Genomic DNA, 12608 nt, shown 5'->3' with positions numbered 1-12608 from the left:
CAGAAGTTTGTGTTTCATTTGTATGGCAGCCCCCTCTTAGAGAAGGGGGTGGAGAGTCTAACCACCATAGAAACATTCATTGCACCCTAAAACCTCCAAATGCCAAATTTTATTTCATTTGCTTGATTAATTCTCGAGTAATGCAGAAATTTGTGTTTTGTGTTTCATTTGAATGGCAGCCCCCCCTTAGAGAAGGGGGTGGAGAGTCATTTACTTGAATAATTCTCGAGTAATGCAGAAATTTGTGTTTCATTTGTATGACAGCCCACCCTTAGAGAAGGGGGTGGAGAGTCTAACCACCATAGAAACATTCATTGCACCATAAAACCTCAATATGCCTAATTTGGTTTCATTTGCTTGAACAATTCTCGAGTAATGCAGAAATTTGCGTTTAATTTGTATGGCAGATCCACCACCCCCCTTAAAGAGCCCCGGCCCCAAAAATCCCTACATACCAATTTTCATGTTCATCGGTTCAGTAGTTTCCGAGTCCATAAGAATCAGACAGACAGACAGAAATCCATTTTTATATATATATATAGATATGGATTCGTTAATTTAAGTGATGTTTTGTGCATGCAAAACAACCTTCAAATAAAATCAAGCAATCCAAACTAGTTTATAATAATTGTTTTTGATATAATTTATATATGATTCATGTATGATACAGTTAACATCTTACCAACCATTTTATTATATGACGATACTTTTCAATCATGCCAAACCCTAAAATTCAGTTAACCTGAAATGAAAAATGTCCTTACGAAATTTAAGATGTTGATGTTAAAATGCAAATATTTGGAAAGTATTCGGAGCGCATCAAAGCTATCGGTGTCAAAATAAATTATGGTTTAAAAAGCAAACAACAATCTGATAGTACTCCAAGGAATAAAATTGTATTGAATATCTTTCAAGATATACCTAACAGCTAGAACAATACATAGGAAACAACAATTAAAACACAAACAAATCACTTATTGCTGCAACCATTGTTTGTAGCGGTCTCCCCATAGATCCCCAGGCTGACCAATAACCATATCCGCTTCATCTTCATCTGAAGATAGACATGGTGAATCTCCTAACGACAAGCAAGATTGCAATCTTTCCATGAGATCTGTGGCAACGGGTGCAAATTCTTCCCATAACCTATCAGGTTCCTGGCCATTGAAAAGTTTCTCTTCATCTAAAACCATAATATCATCTAAATCACAATTCACACACCAAATGTTTCACACTTCCATACCTAAGCACTCGGCAAGATCTCCACAAATATAATCCAGCTCGGATTCTCCTAAAGAATTGATTACGTTTCCACTGTCGATTAGATAATTCCACAATGCTTGACAAGCAATTCCAGCAAGAATCCAGTCCTGGTTGCTTGTACCACGTTGCAGCAGCTTTCGTAGAATGATTGGTCCCTGTATTTCCCGAAACGGTGCTCTTCTCTGCCAGTCGCCTAGAATGTTAACCAACACTCCACATGATGTGACCATCAATTCAACGTCATTCGATTCCAAACAGCTGATTATAATTTTTAGTCCATTCTCAGAGCAGAATGTTTGACGAGCAGATGCATTCCGAGTCATGTTACCTAGAACCCGTGCCACTTCGGAACGAGCCGGATTTGAGTTGGTGCTGAGAATGCTACATAAGACTCCGCAAATGTCCTTCAAGCGTTCTGCCACACTTCCTGGGTGACTATATTCGAGAGGATTTTCAGGTGGTTCATAATAGTAGCAAAGATTGTGCAGCGCACCGAGCGTAGCAAACAGGAGTTCATCCATTTCCTTTTCCTGAAAGTGAGATTATTTTTGTTAGTATCCATATTCTGTTTGACTTTTGTTCAATATATGGTCTTTCCATTATCAACAAACACAAGTTACCTTGCTATCCTTCACCTTTAACAAAATTTTAAGTAGAGTTTCCCCGAGTGATGGCCTATTGCTAAGGCCATAACCTACATCGCTATTCACACAGATGTTGGCCACGACTCGTACCAGCTTTGTGAGTACTTCCACGACAGAATCACCCATTTGGTTTTTTATGCTAAGCCTCTTGTGACAGTAAAATTCCAACGCATTTATAATAGCCGTTATGGACACGTCATTGGAGTAGAACTGCAGACGAGCGGCGTCCCATCGGGCCATGATATTCCCTAGAATATATCCTAAACGATTTGCAGCCGCTAATCCTCTCTCAATCGTTGGGCTAGTTTCAGTAATGGAGCCCAGTAATATCCCTAGCCTGGTAGATGCATCAGCGAGCTGCTCGCAGCACTCTGGTCGTTCAGAAAGAACACTCAATGTACGAATAACATTCGCTTGCACTTCCGGTTCTTCAATGCACATCTCAGCCGCGCGCACAAGCAGCGGCCCAGCTAATTCTAACTGAACAATCTCACCTTCCTGTTTTTCATCGGTTTCTGAATTTACGCTATTGCTCTGAGACTTGGGTTTTAAAGGATTGTTATTGCCTATTGATGGAATGCCAGCTAGTGTTCTAAGGGCTCCCGACAGCTGAAATAATGCGTGTAACGGTGGTCCCGATAGTTTTTTCGCACTTCCTAGTTCGTTCAACATTTTCAGATGTAAAATCATCAACTGTATAAGACCATGCGTAGTCAAACGGTAAGCCAACGATTTGTGTCGAGTTGAATATTCTCTGGGGGAGTTTTCGGATTTGCCCTTCTGAGAAACTGAAGCTGCCGAGCTTGCCAAAAATCGAATAGCTCCATATCCATAAATACACGCTTCCGGTTCGTCAGCTGGTGAAGCACGACCCAAACCATCCACCAGTAGCTCTAGTTATTGCGAAAAGAAAAAAATGTATATAGAAAATACCATTATTGAACGTTATATCTCAGATGTGCTATCGTTCTCACCTGGCACATCACTGTCAGCAAAAAGTGTATCGTTATTCTCGTTGCGAGCAATTTTAAATACCAGTTTGCAAGCCCCTGCCAAATTGCTGCCAGTCACATTAAGCTAGTGATAGAAAAATCGATTGTTATAGTATTATAAAAACACTCTTAATCGAACTGTCGCATGGTTGTGTACAAGCAAACCTGTTTTTGTGCGATCACTTTTTGCGTGATTCCTCGTTTGTGCTACTCTTTTTCTGTAATTTTATTATGACATCTGGTCTTGAATCACACAAATTAATCGCACAAATAATAATATTGCACCAAAACAGATACACAAATGAGAAATCGCACAAAAGGCGACCGCACAAAAACAGGTTTTCCTGTATCTCCAAACAGAAGCGACAGAAAAAAATCATAAAAATTATATTTTTATCATAAATCCTTTCAATTCTCGATTTTACGCATTTGGATGAATGAAATTGATCTGTGTTCATCTATATGTAATTTGATTTTTTGGCAGATTTTATCTCTTATCTGCTGGTGTACATTTCAATGGCATTTCATGTATTCAAATATGAAAGAGGAACGGCGTTCTGGCAATTGGCTGCAAGTTATGCTTTGTTATGTAAAATGTCAATATTATGTATAGCCAACCGGAAACAGTATAGAGGATGGCACATTTAATCATCGCACAACATGTTCAAAACAAAATTCATCACATCAAATATCTTTATCATTTTATTCTGCCTTAGCTCTATTGAACAAAACATGGGAAACTAAACAACACATCAATTCATTCTTTGGGGTTTATTCAGAATTAATAGAGATGACGAGATATTACTTGTCGGTCTTTTTTTTTTGGTTTCCCTCTATAGTATTACTTGTCAGGCAGAATTATTCCAAAGGTTCATATATTAAGTCAGTAGCACCTCTGCTGGATATCGGAAGAGATCTCCAATGTCAATAATATATCACTTTATCACTAGCTTCAATCACGAAGCTTCTAAACATCCATCATAGCAGGTAGGGCGCAACATTTTCGAAGACGAAACATAACAATCGACTTTCCTCTCAGTCGCTTCACAGGACTACTTCCATAATCGTCCTCCCCTATTCTATTATATAAAGAACGCATTCGACGCCAAATATGAATCATCAATTATCCTCGCTCTTACCGTTCGTCAATTCATTTCTACACCCAAAGTTAATTTTTAGCACATGTTCTGCCATCACGATTTATTACATTAAATGAGCTGAAAGATAACATAAAATGTTCTACTCTTCAATACAGTAGAACCCCCATTATCCGCGAGCGGATGATCCGCGGTGCGGTTTATCCGCGAAAGCGAGTTCCATAGTAATTCTATGAACCTACCCTAAAGCAATGAGTGGTAGGATTTTATTCTTCTGTTTTGGTCATGACTTTCACATTATTTGACTACTGGTGTACACGACCTTACAGATGGATAGTTCAATGATCCTGTATTGATAAAACATTGTTTTCATACTGAAATATCTGTTTTTTTTTTGTGTTTGCATCTCATTTTTAGTCATTTGTTGTGTTATCCGCGATTTTCGTGATCTGCGGTGAGCTAGCCCATCTATTCCGCGGATAATCGGGGTTCCACTGTACATGTATATCATTTGTATAATATATATGCTGGAGCCAATATGAGGGAGCGAAACAGGAGACACATTTAAATGAAAGCATATGAAAGCTTTTCGTATAGTTTGCCAAATACACGGCCCAGGCAGAGAAAGATATATTCTCGTTCATGTTCTTCTTTATCGTCTTAGAAAACACCTTCCAACTTCATTTTATGATGAGGTGTAATACTTATGACAGACATACAGCTGTTCTACCGCTGTACTTCGAAAATTGTATGTCTGTCACTATGTACAGCGCTAGAACCATGCAAGCAACTCGGTACAATCGTTGTACCTGTACCGACCTATTTTACCGCTGTACATGGCTACAGCTGTACTGCGCGCAGCGCCATAGACGGTTAGTGGTGGGTCTTTTCATTGACTTTCTCTTGAGTTATAAACTCAGATTTTAAACTTGGTTGTTATGTTTGATAGTTTGAACGTTAAATAAAAACCTTTTTCATTGAAATATGTGGTAAAAATCGGAAAAAGTTCTGATTGTCAGTTTGACATACGGTACAATGTACAACCAAAGTATGTCTGTCATGGTACGATGGTACCTGTACAACTCTGTACACGTACAACGCTAGTACAGCTGTATGTCTGTCGATAATATAATATTATCACGCTCCTTTATAATAGCGCTGACAGCTATATGGATAGCGTGGTCGTGTAAAGTAACTTTGCATTCCAGCCGGCCTTGTTTCGATCCCCATTGACGTGACGTCGTATGGTCATTTTTTTTGCACAATCCCAAATGGAAAGAGAAAAGAAAACAGAGAGAGATGTCTGCTTTGCCAAAAATGAAATGTTTTCTGCGAACGCTAGTTTGGGTTTAGTTGGAGCTGCCGTGTTACACCGATGCAAATTCGACCCTGACAATTTATCCAATTCCTACACATTTCTACACACATACTCGTTGCTATCGATACGGTAATAAATAAAAATTTTCATTCTATATTCGTCATTTGGAGAGTAGCTACGTTTTTCATTCTGCTCCGTTTTTCCATTGTCCTGCGATAGGTTATGGGCCCAGCAGCAGAGTAAAAGCGATTTTATTCAACGGTCAATTATCGCGAGAAGTGATGGAAGGAAATCGATTTTTGCTGCGAAAGCTGAATAACAGCAGCTATCCAACCTGGCACTTCAAAATCGAGTTGCTGCTTGGACGGTGCACCAAAAACATCACCAGAAAACCAGTTTAACGTCGAAGGTGTCATTCCTGAAACGTCGTGCGACAAACGTTCCGTTGACGGCGAAGGTACGGCCGAGTTTTCGATCGAGATGGAGGAGTTGTTCTCCCGTCTGGCCAACACTGATCAGGAACTGGCAGAAAACTTACGGTTGTGATGATCCTAGGGAGTCTCCCTAGCTCATCCGACACTTTAACCACAGCCTTCTTATGTCGTTTCGACGACGAACTAACATTGGAGTTGGTCAAGCTGAAGTTGCTCGACGAAGCGGCGAAACGGCAAGGTTCCAGTTCAAGTTCGGCATTGAAAATCAGTCCCGACGGTAAGAAGGAAAAATGAATCGTTTGTCACTTCTACAAGAAACCGGGACACAAGCAGAGCGATTGCCGGAAGTTGACTCGTGACTCGAAGAAGAGATCCAAAACTGCTGAGAAACCCTCCAACAAGAAGGAATCCGTGTCCTTCGCCCTAGCTGCTGGAGGAGCAATAGGAAGCAGTAGAACCAAACCATGGATTGTAGATTCCGGCGCAACGCGACATACCGTCGCTGATCGAATTGTTTTTCGAGAGCTGCTTGAAAGTGAATTTAAATTCGGTCGTATGTGGTGAAGGTTCCTGTGTCATCGAGTGCGCACAAGCAACCGGAGGATACTGTAATGATGGCGGGCGGTCACCACAATAAAGATTGCAAGTACGTCTGGCATCGGAGATTCGGTCATCGGGACTCGTTTGCAGCAGGCTGATCTGGCAGATGGTTCAACGATTTACGAATGCGGGGTTGACGAAAACTGTGCATGGTGTCTGAAAAATTCCTAGCGAATCCAAATCTAAAATAAAGGCGCCAATGGATCTGGTGCACACGGACGTTTGCGGTCCGGTGGAGGTGCCATCGATCAGTGGTGTTCGAGGATCGACTCCCACAGTCGCTATTGTGTACTTTACCTACTAAGGGAGAAGTCGGAGGTCGCAGTCAAAATCGAGGAGTATATTGCGTTTACCAAAACAGTTTTCGAGAGGAGGCCCAAAGCCATAGGCTCGGATCAAGGCGGTGAGTACAGCGGAAAGCAGTTGTGGTTTTTCTACAAGCGCGAAGGGATCTCATTCCAGTACACCGCCGGCTACAGTCCGCAACAGAACGGGATTGCGGAGCTAAAGAACCTGCTTATCGAAATGGTACGGTGCATGCTATTAGATGCACAACTGGGTCAGCAATACTGAACAGAGGCGATCAACACTGCCGTATACCTTCAAAATGTGTTATCTACGAAACCAATCGACATTCCGGATTGATTCTACTGAATCTGGCCGATATCACCACTCTTGCAGTGCGTGCAGAGTCGTACATGTTTCCCCTAATGACTTCTCAAGAACAACAGAATAGAGCGAGTTAACTCCAGCGTCAGCATTAGTCAGCGATCCCACAAAATTAATATCAACACTCCGACACCAACAGCGATTATCGTAAATCAATCCCAGAGCCAACCCATAAACAATAACATCGACGACGACGGCGACGACGGCAGCAAATATTTAAGAATAACAAAAACACGTCGTTCTCGCGATCGGTATATCGATTCATTCTGTAAACTATAAATATTATCGCTAGGGCACTAGGGATCTTTAGATGAATAAGAAAGTTAGTCTGAATACAGCATTCAAGTCGTATAGACAATTTTATTTTTTTATCCGAAGAACCCGGAAAGTTAACTGGCGCCCGAATAGGGACCGCCTTTGTAATTTGGGAAGAGTATAAGTTCATCTTGTGCAGAAAGTCTTTACAAAAAACTGCAATTCGTGTTGTGGAGTGTAAATTCTTCAAAAAAAAGTGAAAATCCAAATCGCTTCAAACGGTTAAAAGAGCCGCACCGCAGGAGCACCAGCAACAACGATAGCGGAAAATTCTGGTACCAGGAGCCAGTGCACAGTAGGACCAAGCGAGCCCAGGGACACCGCGGATTCATCCCAATCGGTACCAGGGACCTTAGTAGCGGATTGCAAAAAGGACTCATCCCGAAGTACCTGCCCTGGATTCCCCCAAAACAGGAAGGCCATCCCAAAGGAGAACTCAGAAAAAGTCCAGTTCACAAATGCTGGCGATAATCTTAATGTAAGTAATTTTAATTTTATCCGCCAACTAACAAATTAATAAGCTTTGTGTTTATGTTGTAATAAATCTACAGTGTGCAGTGTTGAAGATAAAAAGTTAGAAGTGAACAGGCGAAATTTTGTGTAATTTTTGTTTCAATTTTTTTTCTTTCTTCTAAAAATTGCGAAAAAATCGGGGACAAGTGTTTATTTTTCGAATATAATAATGCAAGAAGAACAAAGAGAACAACGTGCAGCTGAGGCTGTTCGTACCTTTGTTGATATATACAGACTTCCAGATTATGTGAAACTTCTACCTGTTTTTGATGGTAAGCATACTGAGTTAGTAAATTGGCTAACTGAAGTAGAAGGAATTTTTGCGATTTATAGAGACCTTCCTAGAGATTCGATTCAATACGGACTATTAGAACGAACAGTCCGAAGAAAAATTTTAGGAGAAGCTTCTGATGTTTTGTATAAATTACTTCAGAGAAAAAGCTCTAGATAGTTTCATTCGAGGATTAGATAGACAATTAAGCTTATTGTTAATAACGGCTAATCCACCAAATTTGAACAGAGCATACCAGTTCTGTCTCGAATATTACAATATGGATGCAAGAACTGCTCCTTTTCAAAATCACCACTTCATGACAAATATTCCAAAACCTAGGGATATAGACACTCCCAGGTTACCACCCAAACCAATTCCAATGCCTAGAACTCAAATGAATCAAATTCCAATGCCCAGAGTTCAGTCAAATCCGATACCAGCTCCTAGAAATTTTTTCCAGTATCAAGGTCCACCTAGACCTCCAAAGCCATTCCCAAAACCCGAACCGATGGAGGTGGATCACAGCATTCGTTCCAGGATGATAGATTATTCAAACAGGCCAAACTTTCAACGTAACTTTTATCCAGATTACCGACAATATAGGCCAATATAGCCTCCTTTCAAACGTCAAGCACATCCTTTGGAATGTGATGAACATTTCGATACTAATGATCAAGCATATGGATACTCAACAGATAATTACGAGTATAATTACAATCATGATGATTCTTCAGACACAGAATATAATCAGGAATACGAAAAATCATACATTGAACTTCCGCCACCAGATGTGACGCAGCAACCAGCAGTTCAACAGCAGCCGATAACACAACAAGTTGAACAAATAAACGAATCGAATACTAATTTTTTAGAATGGAGCCAAAGGTGGTAACTTTGCCGTATATACAGTTGAGAACCACCATTGAAAATTTCCCATTTTTGATCGATACGGGTGCCAACATCAATTTGATAAGTCCAAAATTAGCTCACAGTTTCAAACATTCCAAGCCATACAGCTTCCTTACTAGAAGTATATCAAGTGCAAATGGAAATTTTAGTGCAACATCCGCAATTGACATAAATTTCTTTTTTCCAAAAATTGACCACACAGCTCAATTCATTCTAAAGGGTGTGTCACATCAAATTGCATCACGGAAAAAACGCTGTAGAAATTCGCCCAGTAGACCGATCCTTTTGAAAATTTTAGACAGTAAAATAAAAACTATTACACAACTTTTGGCATTTTCTTTTTATTCATACTTCGAGCCCAAGCCCGTATGCTCGCACCTTCCACTTTACCCCGTCCATAAGGTTCTGTACAACGTCAGGTTGTAGTTTTTTTCGAACAGAAATCCATTTTCTCTTGAAGTCCGCCTCCGATTTGACAACTTTTGGGTTTTTCCGGAGGGCCTGCTTCATAATCGCCCAATATTTCTCTATTGGGCGAAGCTTCGGCGCGTTGGGCGTGTTCATTTCCTTTGTCACGAAGGTGACCCCGTTGGCTTCGTACCACTCCAACACGTCCTTTGAATAGTGGCACGAAGCGAGATCCGGCCAGAAGATGGTCGGGCCCTCGTGCTGCTTCAATAGTGGTAGTAAGCGCTTCTGTAGGCACTCCTTAAGTTAAACCTGCTCGTTTACCGTGCCGGTCATCACGAAGGGGGCGCTCCGCTTTCCGCAAGAGCAGATCGCTTGCCACACCATGTACTTTTTGGCAAACTTGGATAGTTTCTGCTTGCGAATCTCCTCCGGAACGCTGAATTTGTCCTCTGCGGAGAAGAAAAACAAGCCCGGCAGCTGACGAAAGTCCGTTTTGACGTAGGTTTCGTCGTCCATTACCAGGCAATGCGGCTTCGTCAGCATTTCGGTGTACAGCTTCCGGGTTCGCGTCTTCCCCACCATGTTTTGCCTTTCGTCGTGGTTAGGAGCCTTCTGAACCTTGTATGTACGCAGGCCCTCCCGCTGCTTGGTCCGCTGGACGAATGAACTTGACAAATTCAGCTTATTGGCGACATCCCGGGCCGAACTTCTCGTATCACGTCTAAACTGCTTAACTACGCGCTTGTGATCTTTTTCACTGACGGAGCATCCATTTTTGCCGTTCTTCACCTTCCGGTCGATGGTTAAGTTCTCGAAGTATCGTTTTAGTACTCTGCTGACCGTGGATTGGACGATTCCCAGCATCTTACCGATGTCCCGAAATGAGTGCACAGGATTAATTCACGACGCTCTTTTTCGTTCGGCGACATTTTTCCAATTTTACGAAAAATTGACAGTGAAGCATGGCCAACGTGATCTATACACTCTTATCTGATTATAAGCGAAAGCTGAAGATATAATTCCTAAAAATTAAATTTCTACAGCGTTTTTTCCGTGATGCAATTTGATGTGACACACCCTTTACATAAATTTCATACATATTTCGAAGGAATAATTGGTACAAGTGTTTTGAATGCACTTGGTGCGATTATTAATTTAAGAAATAAGACTCTGACTTTACAAAATAACGGACAAAGTATGACTATTCCACTTGAACTTTATTCCCCACAGAAACAAACATCGAACAATGTAGAAAGGCCACAATCAAATCATCAACAAGAAAATTTCAATAAACTATTCAATCCTCAACAAGGTTCCCATGTTGTGCAAACCCATTTATTCAGAACATCTCACCTTTCAGAAATTGAGAAAAAACAATTACTTCAACTACTTAAAGAAAATGATTCGGCGTTTCACAAACCTGAATCAAGATTAACATGCAGTACAGTTGTTGAGTGTGCAATCAACACTATCGATGATATCCCAGTTCATCAAAAAGTGTACCCGTACCCTGCTGCTTATACTGATGAAGTCAATAAACAAATTGATAAACTTTTGCGAGATGGGATTATTCGACCTTCTCGATCTGCTTGGACGTCACCTGTTTGGATTGTCCCTAAGAAAACGGACGCGTCAGGTGAAAAGAAATTTCGAATGGTAATAGATTACCGAAAAATTAACGAAAAAACAATTTCAGATCGTTATCCCATGCCACAAATTAGTTATGTTTTAGATCAACTAAAAGGGCAACAATATTTTTCAACTCTTGACTTAGCGTCTGGATTTCACCAGATTAAGATGAAAGCAGCTGATATTGAGAAAACTGCTTTCTCAATCAATAATGGCAAATATGAATTTACCAGAATGCCATTTGGTTTAAAAAATGCTCCAGCAATCTTTCAACGAGCAATAGATGATGTACTTCGTCAGTTTATAGGAAAAATTTGCTACGTTTACATCGATGATGTGATCGTCTTTGGAAAAACTTTGGATGAAGCCTTGAAGAATCTTGACTTGATTTAAAAAGCTTTGAACAACGCAGACTTAAAAATACAACTAGATAAATCCGAATTTTTGCACAATGAACTAGAGTTTTTGGGTTACGTAATCTGCTCAGAAGGCATTAAACCAAATTTAAAGAAAATTGAATCAATCCAGAATTATCCTCAACCAAAAACGATAAATGAACTGAGATCTTTCCTTGGTATGATGAGCTATTATAGAAGATTTGTAAAGGATTTCGCGAAAATAGCAAAACCCCTTACAAACCTTCTTAGGGGGGAGAAGAACGATAGTTCGAAAAAGAAAGTCACTTTTGGAGAAAACGAGCATCGATGTTTCGAGAAACTGAAATTAATTCTTTCATCATCCGATATTCTAATATATCCTGATTATTCTAAACCATTTATTTTAACTACGGATGCTTCCGATTTTGCTATCGGTGCAGTGTTGTCACAAGGGGAAATTGGTAAAGATAAACCAATTCACTTTGCCTCCCGCAGCCTTTCCAAATCTGAAGAAAAATATTCCGTTCCCGAGAAAGAAATGTTAGCCATCTTTTGGGCCTTGAAAATCTTTCGAAATTATTTATATGGTGCACAGTTTAAAATATTAACTGATCATCAACCATTGACTTTTGCACTGTCTCCCAAAAATACCAACGCCAAACTTAAAAGGTGGAAAGCGTATTTGGAGGAACACGATTTTGAAATTATTTATAAACCTGGAAAAACTAATGTTGTGGCAGATGCTCTTAGTCGAATCGTTTATTCAATGACAGGTACGCGACACTCTGCAGAAAATAGTGACGACTTTTTCATCATATCAACTGAAGCGCCATTAAATGTCTTTCGCCAACAGGTTGTTATCAAAAATGGACCAGACAAAATAACTACAGAGCAACCATTTCCAAACTTCAATAGAATCATTATATCAATAAACAACATTAATGAAAATTCTATTTTACAGATATTAAAAACCAATTTCGATCCAACTAAAGTAAACGGTTTATTTACAGAAGAGCATATAATGGGACTTATCCAAGAAGTCTACCGGAAACATTTTAGCCAAGCCAACATGTTAAAAATCCGTTTTACTCAAAAAATATTACAGGACATCACTAATGAAGAGGACCAATTGAAACTGATTCAACACACCCACAAACGAGCAC

General features: G+C 40.1%; 1 protein-coding gene across 3 annotated transcripts in view; it reads right to left on the bottom strand.

Moving 5' to 3' along the window:
* Positions 1-885: 885 nt before the first annotated feature.
* LOC129765370 (armadillo repeat-containing protein 2) overlaps positions 886-12608 on the bottom strand; it is a 41447-nt gene continuing 29724 nt past the window's right edge. For all 3 annotated transcript variants that reach the window (XM_055765619.1, XM_055765618.1, XM_055765620.1), the window contains 4 exons: positions 2882-2984; positions 1884-2800; positions 1244-1793; positions 886-1183 (listed from right to left, as the gene is read on the bottom strand). In XM_055765619.1, the coding sequence (XP_055621594.1) occupies positions 975-1183; positions 1244-1793; positions 1884-2800; positions 2882-2984 (1779 nt within the window). In that variant the 3' untranslated portion in view covers positions 886-974. The remainder of the gene's footprint in view (positions 1184-1243; positions 1794-1883; positions 2801-2881; positions 2985-12608) is intronic.

This window comes from Toxorhynchites rutilus, chromosome 2, assembly GCF_029784135.1.
Source record: "Toxorhynchites rutilus septentrionalis strain SRP chromosome 2, ASM2978413v1, whole genome shotgun sequence".
NCBI classification, from domain to species: Eukaryota; Metazoa; Arthropoda; class Insecta; order Diptera; family Culicidae; genus Toxorhynchites; species Toxorhynchites rutilus.
This window is presented reverse-complemented; position numbering and strand designations above follow the sequence as displayed.